Source organism: Tetrao urogallus (assembly GCF_951394365.1).
Source record: "Tetrao urogallus genome assembly, chromosome: 6".
Classification (NCBI taxonomy): Eukaryota; Metazoa; Chordata; class Aves; order Galliformes; family Phasianidae; genus Tetrao; species Tetrao urogallus.
The window spans coordinates 49878378-49901655 of NC_136819.1; the positions used below are offsets into that span (position 1 = coordinate 49878378).

At 43.4% G+C, this 23278-nt stretch overlaps 2 protein-coding genes across 2 annotated transcripts in view; one reads left to right on the top strand and one right to left on the bottom strand.

The window, feature by feature from the left end:
* The window catches only part of TECPR2 (tectonin beta-propeller repeat containing 2), a gene marked incomplete at both ends in the record, with an annotated part of 33790 nt that extends 26881 nt beyond the window's left edge, over window positions 1-6909 (top strand). The window contains 3 exons of the mRNA XM_079536659.1: window positions 4941-5082; window positions 6358-6507; window positions 6755-6909. Of these exons, the coding sequence (XP_079392785.1) occupies window positions 4941-5082; window positions 6358-6507; window positions 6755-6909 (447 nt within the window). The remainder of the gene's footprint in view (window positions 1-4940; window positions 5083-6357; window positions 6508-6754) is intronic.
* A 14578-nt stretch (window positions 6910-21487) lies between these two features.
* ANKRD9 (ankyrin repeat domain 9) lies at window positions 21488-22366 on the bottom strand (the record flags this gene model as incomplete). The annotated part of the gene is made up of 1 exon (XM_079537641.1): window positions 21488-22366. One exon carries the CDS (start codon window positions 22364-22366, stop codon window positions 21488-21490), a length of 879 nt encoding a protein of 292 aa, XP_079393767.1.
* Between the last annotated feature and the right edge of the window lie 912 nt (window positions 22367-23278).

A 23278-nucleotide genomic window follows, 5' to 3' on the forward strand; every position in this document is an offset into this window, starting at 1 on the left:
TGAGCACTTTTTTTTTTTAAATCAAAGCTGAACTGTAATAGGGGCTCTTTTGAAACAATTATGCAAGGACTGGATATCTGAAGGGTGAGGAATTTTTTCTGCTGGGAATGCTTTGTCATTTATACTTCAGAATCATCCACGCTAGTGTTGAAAATACTTGCTGTGGAAAACTATTATTTCTGGTGCATAATCCACATGACTGTTCTTTCCAGACTGTTTTTGCTAGCACAGAATAGCTTGCTCTACTTAACTGTTGTGTAGATGTCTTTGTGCACTGCTGTGAATTCTACTTTGGGGTGATGCTAAGAAGAGAGTTGTACAGGAACTATCTTTCATTAGGTCAATTATATTTAGATTGAGATGCAAAACATGAGGCCTTCTACTTACCTGTATTTACTCATGCGAAGCCTCCCAAAGCCATTCCTCCAGGAAATCCTCTCCCCACTGTTTTCAAGAAGATGTAAAGGAAAACTGCAATTGGCAGCAGTCACACTAGCTGTATTGAGGTGGGTTGCAAATAACCATATGGGATCAAAGCTCCTACTGCTGAGTGCTTTGCTTAGCTTATTCAGAATGCCACAGTGTTCAACTTCAAATATATACTATTCTCCATAGACATGCAACTTTCTTGTACATTACAGAAATGCACTTTAAGCATTTTACTAAAGTTGTTTCATGTCCATTGCTTGGTGCTTACTGTCTTCCTTTTTATTGCAAGTTAGGAGCAACTGTTGTCACTGTGTTTCACTGTATTTTACTGCTTTGGATCCTTCTGGTACTTGTTTTAAGGCATTGCTATCATCATGTTCAGAAAAGCACACATGTAGCCTGTCACATTCGATAGCAATTGTTATCAGCACCAGAAGCCTTGGTTCACTAAAAGGATACACAAAATGACACACACTCAGAAAACCGAGCAGACGATTTTTCCAAATCCTTCTGAAATAAAAATCTTTATTTGCTTTCTGACAAGACTTAACTAACACTGAAACAGAAACAGTGAGAAGCTTTCCTTTTCATACTTTCAGTTGCTCAATACCGCTAGCAGCCTCAAATCTGAGCTCTTGCAGTCTGCTTGTGTTTCTTTTAGCTAGTGCTGTAATGCTTTGCATTATTATAATAATTTTCATTGCCTGTAAGAAGCAGCTGTTGTACTAAATATTCTGGAAATATGTTATGGACCTGCTGGAGCTTTAGTGTGTTGAATAGTCACATGGGTTTGATGTGACCTTTTCTAGGAATTGATGCCATGTGTTGTAGTCTCTTGCATATTTCTGTGAGAAAATGGTTGGGATAAAAACTAAAAGTCGACCAACATCAAGAGAACAGACTCCATGCCTTCTTGCCCTTTCTTCTTGGTTGCACTAGCCGTTAACTGGAGGTATGGAGCTAAGGCTGTGGTCTGTTTACTCACTGAAGGCTAAAAGTGGAGGAAGGAGTCATGCTGCTTGTTGTAAGGCTTCTGAGGAAAAGAATGCTCTAGTTTTCGAGTCAATAAATAATCTCTGACAATTCTATGGCAGCATTACTGAAAAACATGTGGCTTCCAGGAAGACTAAACATAGATTCGTAATCTTTCCTGCTCTTGTATACTGCCTTGAACTTTTCTACAGAGAAAAAAAGAGGTAATTAATTTAGCAATCTGCTCTCCTTGAAGACTGAGTGCAAACCATTCTCTTTGGTACTGCTCTCACATTGCTTGTGCTTTCTTGATATCTAGTGGTTGTAAAACACTTTCACCATCTTTCAAATGAAGCTCTGAAAATAACGTGCAGCAGTCGGGTTTATATTACAGAATCTAAGTTGTATTCTTTCTTTGTCATGCTACTTTGTAAGGTCTGGATGTCTATTAGCAATCAAAATAGTCATATTAGTCTGATCTACAGATAGTGCTTGATAGTGGGGGAAATATCTCAGATGTGATACTCTTTCATCCTGGCCTTGGAGGATCTGAAGGTTTTTCTGTCTTTTGAATGCGAGTAGAACACCCATGCTGCTTGCAACCACTAAACCATTATCTTAAAAAAGAGGGAAAAGGGATTTAATGAGGCTGAGAATATTATGTTTAGTCTTTCTCATCCTGGGTATTTGCAGAAGAAAAGAGATAGTGGAGGCCTGCCAATATATGTCTGAATAGTGACTTGGAATGCATTCTGATGCCTTTTTGGTGATGCATGCACTCTCCTTGACAGGGAACTGTTTTGGGTTCATCTGTGACTGAAGCAACTACAACAAGACAGGACTTCTGAGTAGTAGTTCAGGGATGGAAGGCTGCATTAGTTTTTATTTTAGATTTTATTTGATTCCATTGTTTAAACAGAGGGCTTGCACTGAAAATTTCTTGGTGGTCTGCAAAAGGAATGGAAATGATTTGCGTAGAATTACAAGGTTAATGGGCAACTTCAAGTTTACTTCATTTTGTCAGCACTGTTTTGTCATCAGACACGTGAGTGCTAGCAGACTATTTTTCATGATTCTTGTTTATAGCAGACAATTAAGATATTCACAGCTCTTAGCATGTAACTTGAAGTACTGAAAAATACATAGTTGGCTTGTGTGGCAGTACATGATGTATTGGGAAATCTTTGTTAGCAAAAGATGGAGAGAGACCGAGGTTCTTGTAAGTAAGGTGCAAGACCAGAGGACAGGAGGATGTGTATTTGTGGAGGATGTGTAGCCATCTGGTGTGTTTAACACCTCTCAGAATTGCCTGTCCCTGTTTCACGGTGTCTTGTCACTGCTTTGTTCCCAGAGCTATTGGGTATCACATCACTAGCTGTCCTATAGGTCCTGTCCTCTACTGCCAGTGGCACGTCAGAAAGCTGCAGTGGAGTAGGGACTTCTCTTCTAAGAGCACTGGATGCTGCCATCACTGTCTTGCCTGGATCTTTTGTAATGACAGTGAATAGGAGGATTATTTCCTTGATGCAAGTTTGTCAGAAAGAACTAAGTAACCAAAAGCAGAATATCCAGAGAAGTGGGAAAACTCAAAAAGAGAACAGTTTATTTAAAGAAAGCCAAAGAATGACAAAAATTTTTGTCCAAGCTTGTAGATTTATTAGGACTCCATAAATTCCATTTATTTCTTGGATACATCAGTGCTGCAGGGTTGGGTAGAGGTAGTTTGATTATACTTAAGCCTGCAGTTGAAGCGGAAGCTGTCTAGCTCTCTGTGGTGCAACTCCTTTTATGCAACCCCTTTGGGATATTTTATTTGCTTTACCTAGCTTGTAGTACCAGTAATTCTGTAGTAATGCATAGGCTTAGAAGCTAGGCATAAGCACTCAGTAAGTCTTTCTGGATGAAAATATTCCTCCAGTTATTTCTAAGGGAGTTCTCCTTTAGGCAAACGATAGAGGAAGAGAGGAATGATTTCCTGATATGGGAGAGTGGAGAGCAAGGTGCATAGATCCCAACAGATCAGTAACAAGGGTCGCACCAGGCTGCTCTTCACAGTTTGTACTCAGTCTGCATAAGCTGTTACTAATTGCACAGCTTCCTTGAAAGCAGGGACCACAACATCAGAAATACAGAGTGATGTGATGAAGCTGGAAACAGCACTGTGGTGAGATGCACTGCATGGCAGTGATGTGGGGAGGCGAGCAGGCTGAAGGAAGGAGCCAGAATCAAAGTAATCATAGAGACAAATTAGAAAAGAGGGAGGAAAAGAGGAAGGGAAACAGTTGTGAGGATGACTGCAGGTGTAGAGGCAGCAAGACAGGGCATATTCCATGGGTTATTTTATTTTTTTCTTTCCCTTTCCTCAATGTCAGCTCATGGGAGATGGGGGGGAGGGTTGGTGATGGTGTTGGAGGATGTTTTTTTGTTTGTTTTTTCTGCTGGTGTTTTTGGTTGTTGGTTTTTTTTTTTTTGCAATCTAGTAATTTATTTGTAACATGACAGAATAACAACTTGAAAGTAACCAGGTACTTACATATTCTATGTATTCATTACTATTCAATACAAATAGCATTTTTCTGTAAGTGTTCAACTTGCAGCCTTTGTCAATTTACTGTGACCAGAAATGCAAACATTTCTTCAAGTCTCTACTAGCTCCATGCTTCCAGCATGTGCAAATACCTGATGAGAGCACAAACACAAGAAGGCAGTCTGTCAAAGGTCTTAAAACCTAAATAGACAGGATTGGTTTGGAGTTTTAAGTCAAACTTAGTTATAACTGGATCAGACCCATGTTAGCAGCACAATTTCAAAAGCAAGAACAAAGCAGGTAACTGTTATGTACACAGAAGGCCATCTGGCATTGGGTTGCGTGTTCTTATAAACACAGAGATTATGATTCTGTATTCCTCTTTATATGTTAATATGCACAAAGAGCAGCTTGCTCTTAGGTTTGTCACACTGGCTATTGAGCTTAGGCCTGTGAGGTTATTGTGAGAAATGCAGTGCTTTTGTCAGATGATGACATATTTCAGGGCATCTTACTGTTGTCTCTGGTGGAACGTTTTTTGAGCTGACGGGGAGAAAAATCCTTTTCTTACCTGCATTTTATTTAAATTGTGTGGCTTTCCCTTCCTTCCCCACCACCAAAGGGATATTTGCATTCACTAAACCTGTTAGCTAAATATATCAGCCACAGAATTATCACTGTTGTTTTGATCTCTTTAAAATTCTTTGGTCAGTAAAACTGATTTTTGCCGGTAGTTAAGACAGATTTCCATCAGAGCAAATAGAATAAAGGAGAATGGGAAGAGTGTGTCACTTGGGCTTGCCAATAGATAGTGGTGTGGATATTCTACAGGTGTGGCTGCTCCAATACTGCAGTGGGCTGTGGTGAATTCCACAGTTGTATTCCTATAAAATGACATATGGGGAAGAGGGCAGTTCACTGTACCGTTGCTGAGATGAGACATTCAGACCTATATATATAGATATAGATATAGATATGTACTAAATTTAAATACTGCACTTGAATTTTACAGCCAGTAGGAATCAACTTGGTCAGCATTCACTCAAGTCCAAACGATCAGATGTTGTGGGCCATTGACAGCAAATGGAATGTCCATGTACGAGTGGGAATTACAGAGGAAATGCCTGTAGGCACCGACTGGGAGCATGTACCAGGTAAAAAAAAAAAAAAAAAAAAAAAAAAAAAACAAACCTAAGGCATGAATTCCTTGTGCTTTCTGCTGTTTGCTCACTGTGATTTTTTTTTTCCATGTTGCGTTTTCAGTTTGGTAGTAATGTATAAATCAGAGATGTTTCTCAGCAATCATGTATGTTTATTTATAGAAACGTCTGTGAAGCGTTTGATAAGGATTGTCTTTGAAAGAAGATCTTGATTTTACTTAAACACATTGTATAGTTAACTGAAGAGAAATCTGATTCTGGCATGAATTTATATTGTGTGCTATTTCAGGCTGCTGCTGCTGGATTAATAAATGCCACATTTACCTTTGAGTTAGGATTAAAGTAGTGTTCCTAAGCAATAGGAAACCACTGTGCTTTCAGAAGTTTTGTACTGAAAAGTGATATAACACAGGAGTTCCCATCTAGATGTGGCTAACAGGAACTTAATGTTATTTTGCACATCTTTCTGTTAATCCTGTGTTCTGGATGCATTCTGATTTAAGTAATTATATTTTTGCCTTGCATTTATGTAAAATTATATTTTAGTTGCCCCTTTTTAAATAACCATTTATTGATGCTGTCTGCTTTGTAAAGATATTTCAAAGTGCATGGCACTTCAGTTGCAGAGAACTTGCTTTATTGTGAGGAGGAATGAAAAAAACCAACAAAAAAAAAACAAAACCAACCAAACGCTGATGCCCACAACGTCTATGATGTTAACCATTTTTAGGCAAACTAATGTTATAAATTTCAGATTTTACTATCTGGTAGTAAAATACAGTGGAGGTTCCAGAAATAGGTTTGTAAAGACTATCTGGTCATTGCTTCTGGCTGTGGCCACAGAGCAGAGCGTATCCACACTGCGAGATCAGTATGGTCAGTAGATAGATGCCATGTCTACAAAGTCCACAGTTAAAAAGCCTTCTTCTTTGTAAGTGCTCTGTGTACTGCAAGTGGCCTTCATTCTTATACTCTGTTTACACAGGGCCAGAAGCTCAGATGCTATTTGAAGCTTCTCTGTTCTACTCCCCTAAAGTTAGCGGAAGGAAAAATGCAGTCCCGCATTGTCATCTTGCCAGTCCTTTCTTAGGAAGCGTACAGGGAAATTTAGTTATTTCTGTCTGCCTTTTATAACAGAAAGTTCCTTTCTAATATTAATGTAAGAGGATATAAAAATATTACAGTCTTGCCGTCCTATTAAGCTTTTCAGTGAGTATATTTAGTACAAAAGAAAGCTTGTGATTATTGCCTTTTGATGGTTATCTTTAGGTTTGCAGGCATGTGAGCTGGCTATAAGTACAAGGACCGTTTGGGCACGCTGTCCGAACGGAGATGTGGCTCGTCGTTACGGTATTACTGACAAGAATCCAGCAGGTGACTACTGGAAGAAGATTCCTGGAAGTGTCGCACGTTTAACAGGCAAGTTGGTTCTGTGTGCTAATTCAAAAGCGTTGTGATGTCTGCTTTGATTTCTGCCTGATGGTGTTCAAGCTGACCATACGCAGGGAGAGCTTCGTGGCCTGGCAGTTTCATCAAGGAGCTTTTATCACATCAGTAAAAACCTTCCCTAGGTACAATTAGAAAAAAAATAAATCCAAATGTTATTTATCTAATGTTACTGGACCCTTGTACTGTTATTATAAGATGTCTAATTCATGCTCTACAGTGACCCCTCTGGATGAACTGTGGGCGATCAGTACTTCAGGATCCCTTCTCCAGCGCCTCACTAAGACCTTTAGCCATTCCCATAACCAGCAGAAAAACGATACTTCTGTTCTGCTTCACCCTGATGATTTTGAAGATGAATGGGAAGTGATATGAAGTCCCTCAAGCTTGTGAAGCAGTGAAAAAAATAGAAGGGCATATAGAACTTCTGTAATGTATGTACAGAATGTTGGATGTAAAAGCCACTCATACTGGACCTTGTGATATTAGCACTTTTGTATTAAAAAACTGACCTGTTAAATAGCCTCTAAGCTGTGAGTTCTGATGTTTGTTCCAGTCTCTCTTGGGAGACTCTTTAGATGTGGCATACTGCAGTTACACTGTACTACTGTAGCAGCTCCTTTGGAAAACATAACTCTTTAACTTAATCTGATTAGCTGTGAAAGTGACTATTTCACAATAGCATGCACACTAATACATGTGTACTTACTTTGAGAAGAAATTCTATTGCATTAAATATTTCTCTACATCAGAAACATTAAATATTTCTCAATTTCTTTTTTTATGTGGAACTCCAAACTGTTAGAAATGCTCTTCAACTATTGTATATGTTTAGAATGACTTTTCCCTTGCAGCATGGAAGAAAATAAAGGAAGGTATTTCTTAGAGAGATCTTAGAACATCCTGATGTCACGGTGTTGAAATGAGCTTAGTTTGGTCCATTTCTATATAAACATCTGTAAGGCTATACTAACATTCAGCATTTAGAAATTTTGTTTCTAGCATGAGAAGTTTGGATTGCACATAATATCAAGGGAACTTTTCCCCATTTCATGCAGCCATCAGGGAGCTGACAATTTTTAAGGGGTAAGTCCCACTTTGGAAAAGAAGAAAGTTGCATGTTGAGTTTCTAGTACAAAGTAGGAATGTACAGAGTAGCTTTCATGATACCTGTTGTGCTACGTTTGTGCCTCCAGCCAGTGCTTTAACCTCTGGACTCAAATTGTTTTGAGTACCAAACACAGATGTATTAAAAGTAAAATGGTAATTGATAGAATTACCTGTATATCCCATTAAAATTGAGATATTGTGAGAAAATACTTAACAATATTGTAACTTTTAGCTATGTTAGCTAAATTTTGAAGTGTCTTATGCGTACAGATGTTGCAGCAGAAGTATGTAATGAACTGGGAAGTAACCTAAGTTAGTCATTGCAGGTTATTTTTCTTTAAATCTTCTTTGAAAGATACCTCATCTTTTTTAAGCAATAGAACTATAGATGAGAGAACCTGAGTTCACTATGTAGGTGGAAGAGTTATTTTGTATTTGTTCTAAGCATACAAATCATCAGAATGTTTAAGCAGCTGCTAACCAATACTGTAAATGAGCCAGCTTCAGAAAAAGGCCGGGTGTTAAATTGTGGGGATGTTTCTGTTTTGAGAACTTAGCACATATGGAGAAGGATGTTTTCTTTTTAACCTCTGTTCTTTTTCAGAATAGGTCATGCATGTACTGCACTAAACTTGGAACAAACGTGGTGCAAGGTGAGAATGTACATCTGTGGAGAGAGAACCAAGTTATGTCACGTTGTGTTGGTTTTTTTTTTTAGTACCACTTCTGATACTGGCTGTGAGGTCTCAGTCTGATCTTTCAGTCTTACAGGGAAGAAGGATTTATTTCCCTTTTACAAATGAGATGTTTGCCTCATTATATCTATACATGGTGATTACTCCAGAAGGTTGTTTTTGTTTTTGTTTTTGCTTTTTAGCCAGTCTGGCAGTGGATTGTAATGGATTGATTCATGAAGTAACCCAGTCTGTTTTCTGCAAGCACAGCTTGGTATCTTGAGGACCCCAAAGATGCTGAAATTTACCTTAAAAGTATATTTTGGCAGCTCCTGTGTCAGCCACTTTGGAGCAGAAATATAAGTACTTCTCTGCACCTTGCCAAGCTCCAGGTGCTTAAGTACAATGGCATTACCTAATAGTGACACTTTTCTATTACGTTATTCAGAGTCATCTTAGTAATGGTTTGAGCTTGCTAGTTATTTGTTTACTGTATAATACCGTATCTTGCTATGGTCATTAATATTAAATTGGTGTCAAGAGCTCTTTTCAGACTACTTTTTAGGGTAGCTTTATTAAAACTAGGATATATTTTTTCCCTTTTTTTCTGTATTTAGTTTTTTTGTTTTGTTTGTGCTTTGAGACAAGTGCAATAAACTAGATTTTTAAGAAATAAAGTACTGTGGTAAGACTCATCTGTCGTATGGTTCACAAAGAGTTCTGTTTGTCTGGAAGTTGTCTTGCTGCTGAAGAAAGACATGCTTATGAAACCTCTATCCTACTATTACCCAGGATAAAATGGTAAAAAATTCTCAAGAAGAAAACAGGTGATTGTACCTGATACTGTAACCATACCCTTCTTTGCATTCTACAATATCAGAGCTTACCTGAAGGCTTCCTGTCATTCTGGCCTTTAACTGTAACCGCTTCTGAGACATATAAAGCTCCCCTGGCTTCATTTCCCACACAGGAGAGCTGTTTTCTGACAGAGCCCAGACCTGTGTAGCTTCTCACAAGAAGGTGTAGTCATACTTAATGACAATTCTGATGCTGATGCCTGCTTCCAGCTATAAGAATCCTGTTCAAATTCTGATGGCCGTGTATTTACTAATTACCATAGCTTTTATCTTGACAAACTGGTTAATCTGCTTCTGTTGGTTCCTGCAGGGAAATTCTAGCCTTCTTTACAGCATCAGCCTGTTCTGTTATAGAGCAGTGATCCTTATGTCAGCACTTACGGAAGTTCAGATACCCAAGGTGAGTTGGTGTGAAACACCCATGTAGATACATAAATAACACTGGTTTTTCTGTGTTGCAGCAATAAAAAGTAGAATGAAATAATGTTAAATGGTGCAAAGCAAGTTTTTCACTTAAAATTGTCACAATGCTTTAATTGCTTAAGTGAGATAATACAGTTGTTAGGAAACGCTGTTACTGCTAAGAAAATGATAATAATATTTAATTATGACTTTATGTCATCATTTAAAAATAGGTTTATTTATACAGGAGCAGAGAATTTGGAATAAGTGTTTACACCTCTGCAAAGAGCATCTTTGGTGCAATGTACAAGAAACCCACTTCCTCCCAGACGTGTGACTATCAGGAGATCACAGCTCTGACTCTCCTTTCCCGACAGCTGAGTGCTCAGGTGTCTCAAAGGCACCCGTGGCTTATTTCAGACTAGCACGGCATTCTGGCTTATCTTTTCACTTTCCTCACAAATGCTCCCTTAATGAGTGAGCTGGTTGTTTCTATTGGAGTCCTGGATAGATTTTCAGTAAATTATGTTATGAATGTAAAGGCCTGCAGCTCAGTTGCCTGAATGCCTGTGGGTTTGCCTTTTTAATTAGCCATTACAGAAGTATAAATAATCTGTGAAGATATGCAGGTCTACTAATTACTTTGGTGAAAAATCTCTGGTCCTTAGTTTTTCCAGTAACCAGCCTATCCATATCCTATTCCTGCCTTCATGAGTAAAGAGATAAGATCTTAATTAAAGACACTTAATTAAAGTATAGAATGTGAGGTGCAGGTTTTATTCCCCTTATAGCCTTCCTGAAAGTAAAACTTGGCATGTATTATGGCACCAAGTATCAGCAAAGAGAGCTATCCCTTGCCAAACTAAGTAGATCACCCTGGTTGGTTGATACTAAGTTACTCCAATTAGAAATAACCATGGCACTCTCCCAGAACAGAAGCAAACTTGTAATCTAGAGGACTGGATTTTAATTAGTGGAAAGTGAAAGTTGAGTTGCAGTCATTATCTTCTGTGAATTACTGTAGCCAGAGCTCTACTGATAACAATTAACATATCTAAATAAATTAAATAATCTCCCTACATTGCTGAATGGTGATATCTAGGTTTATCACAGAAATAACTGTGGCTTTCTCATCACTCAAAATGAAGATAGAGAGGTTTGGGGTTCAGTTGCAGACCGTGGCACAGTGGAAGCTAGGTGAAATCACTGTTATGATTTGCTTGGTCTTTGATGTTGTCTGACTGAAAGGCTGTTTCAGTACATCTATTAAAGCTGTTACACTAGCCATTAAAATCCTACTTGATGCTGGTGGGGGGAAAACTGTACAGGTAGTAAAGATCTGTTTGAGAAACTTTATATTCCAATGAAATGTGAACTTAGAAATCAAATATAAGTTTTCTAAAAGCTGACATTAATGATAATAAATATCTAAATAAGTAGCTAATGATTTTGATATTTTGTAGTGTTATAAGTTCCCCCAGATTAAAAAATGCCCTATTTTTGGCCTTCAGAAATGACTAAAACGTGCTGAGTTTCGTAGCCTGACAGAGGCACCAAATAGTGCACGTCTGAACAGTGCCAGATGAAGATGGATTAATCTTTCAGATATTATTCACTGTTTCTATCCAATATAGAATTAATCAGTGATTTTTTTTCTAATACATCTTTCATGACCTTAGCTGAGATTCTCTTACAGCAGATACAGCAAAAGGAAAAAGTCTTCAGTTTACAACGCTTGTGCTTGAAGACTTCATGCTAAAAGATGTCTACAGAAATTCATCAACACCCTGTATTTACCGTCTTGATTTTCCACAAGTTGACTTTGGTTTGGTGTTGTAGACCTGGGACCCAATCAATACAGTGAGCCTCTTCCAGGAGGAACATGTGCATTATTGTTATGTTGTATTGGAATGGTGAAATGGTAGAGATGTTACGTCTGTAAAGCACGAAGTAAGAATACACAGCGGATGATTCCTATCTGAGGTTGTTACAATGCTGTATTTTGCCTAGCCATGTGCTGGGTAAATTTAGCAAAGCTCACCTGGGTCAGATGAAAAGTCAAGCTAATTAGAGCACAATCAGAAAAATTAAAAGACTTGGAGGGAATCTCCAGGGAAGTGCCCAGCAGGCTGCCTGCTGCAGGCGTCTGGGGAAGAAGCCGGGGCATGTCTGAAAAAGAATGAATTCATTTGTGCTGCAGGGGGTGGAATGCAGCTGCCAGCAAGGAACCCCACAATCCCTGCTTGTCAGAGGGGACAGAGCAGCCAGCTGATCACTGGAAGTGCAAAGTAGAGTGAGTGCTAGAATGACGGAGATTTTATTTGCTCAGCTCCCACACTTGTCCTGCAAAATCTGTGCTCTGCCTCAACAGATGGGCTGTGTAGTCTGTTCCCTCCATGAGCTGTGCCCAGCACTCCAAATTGGGGTAAGGAACATGAACCAGCAGATCTGCACCAAGTTCCACTGTGCTGTAGTGGAAGTCAAATACTTTAAGTTAGGGAGAGCACTGGAAGTGATTGGTGAAATGCTTTGAAATAACAGGTTTACCACTGTTAATTCACTTTACAATTACTGTAATAATAATGCCAACCTTCTTAAATATTAACATTGATGCCAGAGGTACTTGTGTAGGGAAGATCTCAGGCTTCAGTTCTAATTAGCTGCTTAACAATGTACTGTCAGCATGAGGTGTTCATTCTAAAGAACAACAATAGAAACCTGAAATGTTTGTCTGTGTTGAGAACAGATAAATTGGAGAGCGGAATCCTGTTGCTCTTAAAACCTGCTGACTTCTTTTCATCCCATTCTTTCCCGGTACAGGGTGCTTTCTCCCATCCTCCATGTATAACTGCATGATTACATGGTGCCCATACAAAACAGTGCTTGGAGGAGAACACAGGACTCTGTAGAGGCTGTTCTGAGTGTTTTGTTTGTGGCCTTCCCTTCCCATCTTGTTATTTTAATTGCTCTACACCAAGAGTTAAGGTTCAAGGAGGCAGCAGAGCTGCTCCTCCTCAAGCTCTGCTTATTGTGTAAATGGAAGTAAAAGCCAATACAGTTTTGTGATACTTCTGATCATAGAATCACAAAGTTGGAAAGGACCTACAAGATCATCTAGTCCAACCATGATCTGATACACCGTTGTCCGTAGTCCTTTGCAGCACTTTTCACCAGTGTTGGCTGTTTACAATATGGTAGCATCGTAAACCTGATCTTAATAGTGAACTTTTAAAATGGGAAGTGAAGTGTGTTTTTGGTTGTTTTTTTTTTTTTTAATGAGCGAGAGAGCCCATGTCTTTTCAGATGAGGTTTTCAGAGCATACGGAACAAGATGAGTTCAGTTTCCTCTTAAAAAGCTCTGCTTTGTTCCGTCCCTGAGTTCTGCTGTCATATCTATTAGGACCAGTTCTTATTAGGGCCTAAACACAGCCAGACAAGTAGGGAATGTTGGAACACTTGTCTTTCATATTTTGCCTTATATAAATCTATAGGGACAGCTCTCACTACAATGGACATGAATATGGCTTTTGGAACATTATTAGTAAAATCTAAGGTAATATCACCATATGATATCTTTAGAGGCAGCTCTGCTTGTGTTCAGCCAGACAAAGGATGCTTTTGGAAACCATCCCAGGCAGGAGAGTTTGCAAAATAAATGCATCTACTTTGTTTGAAGTGAGAGCCAGGTACCAAGTGTTTCTTCTTGGCAGTGACTCAAAGTTTTGACATGGATGCCACTTGGGGTAGGGATGTGATGGTTTCAGGGGATGCTGAAGAGAATAATTCTGGCCTACAGAAGAAGAGTGAGCAAAGAAGAATCTTAATGGCAGGAAATATGTCCTCGTAATAGGCCTGCTATTTAGGCTCTGCTACTGTCTTTGATAGGAAATGGTGGCAGTTCCATTGTGTGAGTCATTTAGCACTGGATAAAGGGAAGAAACAATCCTCATAAGGATATCAAGGGGTGAGAACACCCATTAAGCCACTGAATCTTTTCTTGTTTTGCTTGACTGTTGTTGTTTTCTTTTTCTATATAAATAGTGTCATTTTGTTTTCCTTTCTAAGTATTTGTGCCTTTTTGTTCTGTTGGTAGATGGAAGTGCCCTTAGCAGAAAGAGCCTTTGAAGGTGCAGAATATGCATGTCTCACATTGATGTCATTTTGGCAGGCTCTAGGTGCTGGCTTCTATAATCTTTCTTCCCAGACGTTAGCCTTCCACAAGTGGATGCTCATGTCTAGCATCAGCTTTTGTTTTCATCAGGCCTGAGCTATGTCATGTTACCCTTTATTTTTTATTTTCTGTTTTGCACCAAAGTGAGCCATCGCATCATTCTCCATGTCTCCTTTGGGCAGCAGCGCTCTCTGAAGCAAAAATTTGTCTTTACCTATAGTCAGGTGAAGAGAGAGGGCATGCAAACAGAAAGTAGAAGTTGAAGGTTTGCTGCTGACAGACTTCCTGTCCTCAGGAGTGGTTTCCAAACACTACTCAGAAAGGCATAAACCTGGTTGGTGAGCAGGGTGATGTGACTCATTAACCAGAAGTTCAGCTGAGTGTCAAGCTTGCATTTTACAGCAAAGGTGTATGCTCGAGGACAGCACGACAGTCAGGACAAGTACATTCTACAGTGTGCAACAAAGAGTGAGCAACAAAGCAGTGTTTTCCCGTTGCAGAGATTAGGAAACTAGGAAGGCAGCCAAAAATGCCACAGTCATCATGTTAGAGCTTAATGTTTTGAAAGGATATGGGTTCTCTGTAGGTTCTGGGCTCAAGTCTTGCTCTCACAGCACAGCCCACTAGCCAAACTAAAAGCCATTGGCTCAGATAGCTAAGTGGGCTTGTCTCTTCACAGAGACCAGCTAACAAAGGTAGGGCACATGTCTCTCTGCCACGCTATAGTTAATGCCTGGGCCATCAGAGATACTTGTGGTGCTTATAACATCCCATTGTAAGAGTGAAGGTTCAGTGTGTGTCCCATTGCAAAGGGTGTCTCCTACTGAGTCACTGCATCAGTGTCAGGTTTGTGTCTTGAGTGAAGCTCCATTGTGGCCTAAAGTAACAAATGGAACTTGGTAAGGTCACAGTCTAAAGCAGGGATATGGTTACATACGTTTCTCTGCTTTTGTTTTAACAGGGAGCCTGCACAAGATTTGTTTGGTATCTGAGCAACCAGTTTCTAAAGCATCAAATGCCAAGCAGTGGGCAGGAAGGAGTTCTTTCGGTTCTGGAACAAAAGACTTCTGAATCGCCTTGCAGCTCAATACCCAAGCTTTGGCACAGTGCAGTACTACTTCTCCATGCATGAATTGTAAATGCTGAAAAGGTGAATGCACGCAGATCCAGACTACCAGCTGGGTTCTGTCACCTCCCGAAGTGAATGTTCAGTGCTGCTTAGCATCCCCTAGAAAGCGGAGCATTCTCTAAGCAACACTTTTCCCATGAGTCGGAGATGGGCAGAGCCAAGTTCTGCATTACTCCTTCCTTTTGCCTGGCACTCCCTCGATGTCAGGGCAACAAAGGAATTTGCTCCTCCTTTCTTCACCTCCCATCATTCAGCAGAAGTAGAAAGAACTGGAACTTTGTCTTGCTGTTAGAACAGAGCGCAGAGAATTGTGACTCTTTTCTGCCCCCGTAGGCTTAGCTGGGCAATAGGAAAAGATGTTTGCCTGACAGCTCTCTGACTTGTACAAGCAAAAATGTTGTTTGCAGGGACAGCATAGACCAGACTGTTGCAGGACAAGAATGAGACTGCCAGCTTGCTGTGTGCAGCTTGAAGATTACCAGCCACCGCAGGGTGATTCTTGAGCCAGAGACCTCTGGTGATAAACAGCATTTGCTGACATCACTTGAGGAAAAAGCTCTATCTGAGGAGCTGGGATTGCAACTGTTTTGTGTACTCAGTAAACTGGTAGGGGAGGAGATGTGATGGCTGATAGCTGTGTGGTACCAAAGCATAGCTGATACTGCGTGGTACCAAAAGATGAAGGCCTCAGGTCCTCACAGCACAGATGTTGTGGTGCTTGGCCCCGTGGTTTGCCTGGCTGTACAGAGCTCCAACAGGACAGCCACTTCTCGACTTCTCCATAGGGGAGACAACCTGAGCAATACATGCACAAACAGCACTGAGGTTTTGTCCTTGAAATATTCTATCCAATGAGTGAATCAGCAACTGACTCACTGGTCTTGTCTCCCAGCAACTTCTTACCTCACGTCTGTCTCAGAAGGTGTTTTTCTGCCCAGGCGTTCTTGGTGTAACCACATCCCCAGTGCTGCTGCTGAGTCAAACCTTGGGCATCTGAAGACGACAAACTTGACAGCATGCTGCTCTTTTTCTGTTAGCATGTTTCCCTCTCCAGCATTGGAGTTCACTGATGGTTCTTGTCACACTGCTGGGGCCAGGTGTTTGCTGCAGCTGTCACTGGCAGAGGTCTACCCATCCATCTTATTCACTGTCAAGTGAAGCCCTGTGGTGTTGTCAGTGCATTTCCTTAGCTCTGTGGTCCCTAAGGTCCTAGCATCCCTCCTGCTGGGCAAGCCTGAAAATATTTGTGTCTGTCCTGTCTCCTTGCAGATGCGGTGGCTTCCCAGCCCTAGGACAAGCAGCCACTTAAGTCACCTCCCTCACTCAGCTCAAGACTGTTTTGTCAGCCTGCTGTTGACTGTAGTCTTGCCTGTGTGGTCATTAACAACAAACTGAAATAAGTTTGAGCTTCTGCATCCCTCTGCCTTTCACTTTGAGTCACTAACTTATAGCTTTCCTTGTTACAGGAGTGTGAGAAAGCATTGGACCACTAGCAGATAGTTTTGTAGGGAAGGACGTTCAGAACTCGGCTGCTCAAGGGACTCGATTACAGTGAGTTAGAAATTACTTAAAATTTTAGGCTTTGTTCTAAAATTCTGCTTTGAACATTTGACACTGCATTAAAAATAGAAATGTGGAATGCTCTAACATGTTTACTGTAACTTGCACCATTAAAAGAATTAACAGCAGGATGACAAAAGAACACCCTACATCAAAACAGTAATTACTACCATGGCTGGAACGGAGGGGCAGAGGGGCAGTCATGGACAGGGAAGCTGTGTGAACGGAGAGAACATGGGCATACTCAGTCTTCCAAATTGAACCAGAGTCTGAAGATGCTGCCTAGTTGCTGGTGTGAAAGAAGAGATGGGCAGATGGGCACTTTGTCATTGGAGCCATTGGGCTGCAGAAGTTGAGCTGTGGTGCTGAGGCTGAATCAGAGCCCAGCGGTTCCCTGATGTTCTCTCCAGAGCTGGAAGGCTGCTGCCTGTCCTGGCAGAGATGTGCAGCCAAGTGCTTTCTGCCTAGAAGTGATGGCCTCTCTCTCTTCCTTTGGCCTCCTTCCATTGCTTTTAGCAGAGGAGCCTAAGGGAAAGCTTGGCTGGCCTGGTTCCCTGCTCACCTCCCTGCTGGGATCTGTGGAGCTTTCTGCCCTCGTGTTGGCCCTGAATAGGGAACATAGGGAATGGCAGATGGGTCCATGGTCCTGCCTCATGTCCCAGCTATGTAGGTATTTCACCATGAGTCAGGGTGAGTTGCATCAGGCCTGAATTTTGGGGCTAAATGCTTCTCCTGAAGGGGAGAGCTCATCTAAGACTGTATTGGACTTGTATATAGGGATCAAAACCCACAGACCTCAGCAATGATCTGTAAATGTGACCAGTTTGTCATCATCTGAGGCTCCTGAAGATTTGCGTTGTTGATTTATGTGATCTTTCTATTTATCAACTGGTAGCAAAGAGCTATCAGTCCTTTCAGAGGCCAATGAGAGGAGAAGAAACCTTTTTTATCCCAGTTGAACTTCTTTTTGTAGCAGTGAACAATCTCTGTTGTTTTGGGTGGTTGTTTTTTTTTTTTTTTTTTTTTTTGAGTGTGTGCTTTTTTGTTTCCTTGTTTGCAAACTGTTGTATTTCTTTTTCCTGCTGTGAATGATGAAATGTGTTTTGCAAGAGAGGTCTGCTCCTTCCATTCTCGTGCTGTTCATGTATGCATACCTGCTTGATGGAAGGAGCAGGAATAAACCAGTGCAAGCTGCAGCCTTGCAAAATTATAGATGTGATTCTTGCATTTGACAGTACGTGATGGATATATGTGGTCTGAGCAAGGAATTGGCAGTTTCTTTTTCACATGCACAGGTGGAGGAGTGACCACTTTATCAGTCATCAACCTCAGAGAGCTTCTGGCACCAGCAAGTGATGGAAGTACTGCCACAAAGGTGTTAGGAAAGTTGGTCTGCAAGGATTTACAGTTTAAATATTAAGCACAAGGCTTGGGTGCCTTGTTTGTCTTGTTAGGGGCATTGATCTGAAGATGGCTGATGCAATGCCCAATAATCTGCTGATGTCAATAGATCTGTTACATTGCAAGTCAAAAACCCGTACAACTTGAATGGTAGACACGGGACAAACAGAGATTAGGAAACAAACCTGGCACCACGTCCCACTTCTTGTCGCTGTCTTTACATGCCTTTGTACTGGATCTTTGTGCTTCCTACTTTCAGCTTCATTTCAAAGCAGTCTAACTACAGCTCTGCCATAGCCACGGCCTCTGCCTGCAGCTGTCTGTGCTCAGCTTCGTGTTCTCAACTTGATGCCTGTCTGGTTCAGTTCGCAGAAGTTGTCCACACGGAGGAGCCTGTTCATTAACAGCCCTCTTTCTCTCTGAAATGCTATCTATTTGCAGTGGGTTCTCATTGTGCTGTGTTAAGCGGATTTGGAGCGTAATATTCCATTACTGTGCATCTTCATGAGGGGAGTTATTTTCAGGTGTGTAACACCTGCATCTTCTGCTGAGTGGAAGGTGCCTGCGTCTGGCAGCACTCCTACCAGCCTATGGTACGATCCTGCTTTTATGCCAGAAAAATACATCAGGGAGTTGCATTCAGGCAGATGTTACGTAGTTTTAAAAACACCCTTTACAGTAAGCTGCCCAGTTTTGTGTTCTCATCAGTTTAAGTTCTTAATATTTTGGGTAAAAGAAGACTGTTGAAGATCCTAAATCCACCTTTTAACCGAGCTGCGCACAATCAAAATAGGCTTGAGCTCCTTTGGCAGGTGCTGGGCAGGCCAAATGTTGTGACTCCCGAAATATTTAAAGGAGCTGCAGAGAGGTGTTGATTGCAAAGAGGAAAAAAGCAAAAGTAATGCACTGCTTCTTCCCCTTTCTTTCAGAATCAGACTGTTTCAGGCCTTCTTAGCAAATAAAATCAGTTTGTACTAAAAGGTGGGTAGCAATGTTCTTATTTTAAAGTGTAACACATGGGAATTATTTGTTATCTTTCCTGTTGTTTCATGATAGAAGGCTTTTCAGAAGAGCTGGCTATAACTAAGCTTTTCAAGAATACTGGCTCTCTGTATAGCTGCGTATGCATTTGAAAGCACTTCCCACAGATGAGCAAGATGCCTTCATTAATCTGTGAGGTCACACAGAAGATCTTATGTCCTTACCTGTGGGCTCTTGTGGTGTTAGGACCTGGTGAATCTCCTTACCCTCACTTTGTGGTCAGCTCTCTGACTCTAGTACTGGCAGTGCTCATCTGCAGAGACAAAATGACCACCCCAGTTTGCTTTATTCAGCTTGACAGTGGTGTCAGGGGCCTGGTGGTGTAGGACAGGCGTGCTGGCAAGTTGCTGTGAGGTGAGCTGTTGCTGCTATTGCTTGCTCTGCAGCCAAACAGTGGACTTCTGTTTCCAAAGCTGAGAAGCCCCAGCCTCTTTCCAAGCTGTGACTGTTTGAAGGCAAGCCTGGACCCAGCTGGGTGAGTGATGTGTGCAGTCACCGGTGCGGTTTGCCCACATTGCTAGATGAAGCATACCAGACACATTGGCAAGGCGCGCGTGGTGAGGTCTGTCAGTGACCTTCAGCAGAGTAATCCCAGCATGGGCTCAGCAAGGCAGCGACAGGCTTGACTTCTGTCCTAGAATAACAGGAGGGGCACAGCAATTAGCTGACTTTGGACCCATCGCACCATATTGAGGGGGGAACGCATTCCATTTGCTAAAGTAAATTAGTCTACTAAAGTGAATTACCTGAAAGCCGGTGGGACCTTCCCAGCCCCCCCATCTCTGCCTCCTCCCTGACCTCCACACACTTTCCATGTGCAAGTTAGCACTGACTGCTGCACTTTTCATTGGTCTTGGAAGAGTTCCACAGCATTATTCCAACAGCGCTGGAGAAAATGTACTCCAATGAAAAATTTAACAACATGGATTTTTTTTTCATTAAGCTGCTAAGAGAGGGATAAGTTCCTTGGAGTTTTGTATTTTTTATCACCAACACGTTAGCTGAAGAGAGAATAGGTAGAGCTGTTATATGCTTTCCAACGTGGAGCCTGAATTTCTTGGCTTCCCAAGGAACGTTTGCTCTTCTAGGAAGCGTTTTCAGTGCTATCAGTTTAAGAATAGCAATCTTCTTCCTTACATCTCAAATTTCAGAGGTATGGCTAATCTTTTAGTGTGTGGGCAGTATGGAGATATTTTTTAGTGATGAAATACCGCTCTTCTGCTGAAGAAAGAATAACATAGCACCTCATTCTACAATTTATTTTTTTCTAACCAAGATGAATTCATGAATAAAGAAATTAATATTTTGAACGTGGCCTCTTAGCCCTCAGTGCATCAGTTCTGTATGATTCTGAAGGGAACTGCATTGCTAAAATAGTTCAAGTGGCAAATTGCTCCATGGCTACAACTTGAAGCATCAAAACAAAACCCTACAGTTCCACTGCTGCCTTCCAACAATAGGGGCAGTGCTGCAGCTTGGGGGAGATTTCCATCATGGAAATGGCAGAGCCAGCACAGCTCACTCCCATAGAGCAGGCAGGGGCAGTGCCAGCTTTACAGGAGCAAAGCAGCACAGCTGCCCAGGATTGTGCAGAGTAAAGGTTGCAGAGCAAAGAATTTAATGCTGCACCCTTTACTCGGGACGTAAGCTTTGCAGCAGGACCTTGCCCCTAGAGGAGTTTTCTATCTGAAGCAGCTTTGAGGGCATTTCACATACCTTGGAGCATCTCATAAGGGATATTTGAACCAGAGTCATTACCACTTTCAGGGGACAGGCACCAGGAGTTGGAATCTGCATGAAAAGCTGCCAGATTGCCACATCCAAGTAAATCCCTCTCATTGGGGCAGAGGTTGACCCTCCTGCACGCTCCATGCCAGCCTCCTCATTGCCCTGAAACGATGGCACTTCACCCTGCAGCAGGAAGAGAGAGCTTTCTAGTCCTGGCTGTGAGGGCAGGAACAACTCTGGCCAGCTTTTCTCTGCTCCTGCCCTCAGCATGGGTCTCCCCAAGGAACAGAAAGAACACTGCAAGGAAGCCAACTGCTATTTGTGCTTGTTTTAAGATACTATTGGCTCAGCTGCATGTCCCTGCCAGCCTTGTTTAAGGAGGTTTTAATAGTGTCTTCTCTTCAGTTTTGTGTACAAGATTAGGAAGTTTTCATCTGTGCCTTTAAAAAAAAAAGCCCACATCCCTGCCAAGATGTATTAGGAGAGCTGCTAAAAAGGAGTCATCCTGTTCCAGGACTGCTCAGCTTATGTAACAGGGAAATCCTAACTAGCAGATTCTCCCCCCTTGTGCTGTCGGCAGGCACGTGCCATTTCAGAGTTTTCAGCTGCTTGATTGATACTTTGGATCATGTCTGCTGCTGTTTTATTTAGACGTATTTACAAATATATTCTCCCCCATATCCGTTTGTACAGGCTGTGTAATGCTATTATAAAACGCAGTACAGACCTCACCTCACCAAAAGGATCTTTAAATAAAATATATTGTAAAGTGCCAAATACAGTTGTTTTAAAAAAGACAGTTCCAAATAAAACAGGTACTTGGCTGCCGCAGGGGCAGCTTTGCACACCGGGACGTTTCCAGCACGAGTCTTTCTTCCCTCTAGCTCTCCAGTTTCAAGTCCAATGGCTTTAGGAAGTGCGGCAGAGGCAGATCGTCCAGAGCCTCGGGGAAGTGCTCGGGTGCAATGGTCCTGATCAAGACACGCATGGCTCCGACAAACAGTGACAGGGGAGCCAGGCCCACCAGGCAGCGGAACCGGCTCTCCCCCAGCAAGTCCTGCCACCGCTGCCGGTCGTCCAGCAGTTGTTGCTTCATGGCAAACCGCAGGTCCTGAGGCACGAAGAGGAAGAGGCAGTCGAGGCAGAGCAGCTTGGCACGCATGTTGGCCCCTGGCGCTTGGCCTACCTGCTGCAGCAGGGTGTCCAGGGGGGTGTTCCCCACGGCATCAGGCAGGCAGGGTGATGCGCCGTGCCCCAGCAGCAGCAGCAGGCACTCAGGCCGCACCAGCTCGCAGGCCAGGTGCAGGGCCGTCTTGCCACCCTCCACGCGGCTGCAGCCCCGGCGGTCCAGGTGGGCGGCCCGCTCTGCCGGCGGGAAGGCCTGCACGGCCTTGAGGATGCGGAAGAGGATGCGGACGCGGTTGTAGCGGACGGCCATGGCCAGGTGAGGGGCCGAGGCCTGGCAGCAGCTGAAGCTCTGGCTGGGCACGGCCAGCGCGCTCTGAGGGAACTTAGCGAGCAGGTGCCGGGCATAGGGCTGGTGGTCGTGCACCAAGGCATACAGCAGCGCCTCGGAAGGCGAGTAGAGGCTCACCTTGCCCCCATCCTCCCAGTGGAAGACCTCCATGGTCCGCATGTCCTCCAGGAACCAGACGGGCAGCAGGTCGCGCACCGCTTGGTAGAAGGCGAAGGACGATTTCTTGCACTGCTTCTGCGACTGGGCGCCCCGGCCGCCGACCCACCGCAGGCTCCAAGGCATGGCGGGGGGCTTCCTCCCGGCCCGGCGAGCAGAGACCGCATCGGCACCGACCTGCGGGAGCGGAGCGCCGTGAGAAGCCGGGCAGCCGGGGCCGCCTCGCCGCACCCCGGAGAGCGGAACCCCCCCCCCCCACGTCTGCGGGAACCCGGCGTCTTCTCCGCCGCCGCCCTTCCCTCCGACCCCTCGCCGCTCGGGACGCTCTCCCGCTGCCGGCTCCGCGCCGCACTCACCTCGCCGCCGAGTTCCGTGCCGGCGCGTCGCGGTGGTACCAGAGCGCCGCGCGGCGCCGCCGGGGCCTTTTATCCCCACCCCCCGCCCCGGGCGGTGAAGGTCGGTCAGGACCCGGGAACTGTCCATCCGCCGCCGATTGGCGGCAGCCCCGGCCCCCCGAGCGCCCATTGGCTGCGGGGAGAGGACGGGGCGCTGCACCGCCGCGTGCGTCACGGGAGGCAAAGTTCCAAGAAACTTGGGAGGGCGCGCGGACGGCCGGGGGGCGGGGAGAAGCGCAGGGGGCGGGGCGGGGGATCCCGGCTCTGCGGCTGAGGCCTCGCGGGGGGCTGCCGGTGCCCAGGTGTGCCCGACGCATCCGCGCCGTGCGTAACCTGCCGTGGTAATTGCGGCCCCTTCCGGGACTGCTCTGTGTCGGAGGAGAAGTGCGACCTGCGCCCTGACACAGCCTGCAGTGACAGAGCCTGATACCTCGGCACGGTTTGAGTGTGACCATGATGTATGTTACGTGTGGACGCACCGACAGGGCTTGTTTGTTTGCATTCCCGCCTGGGTTTAATCACTTTGGATTAAGTAACTGATCTTATTACTTATCTGGCTATGAGAGGGCTTATCGCAGGTTGCTTGGCACATGATGGAGACACAACTGGTTGTCAGCACAACTCTGACACGTCCTCTTGCAGC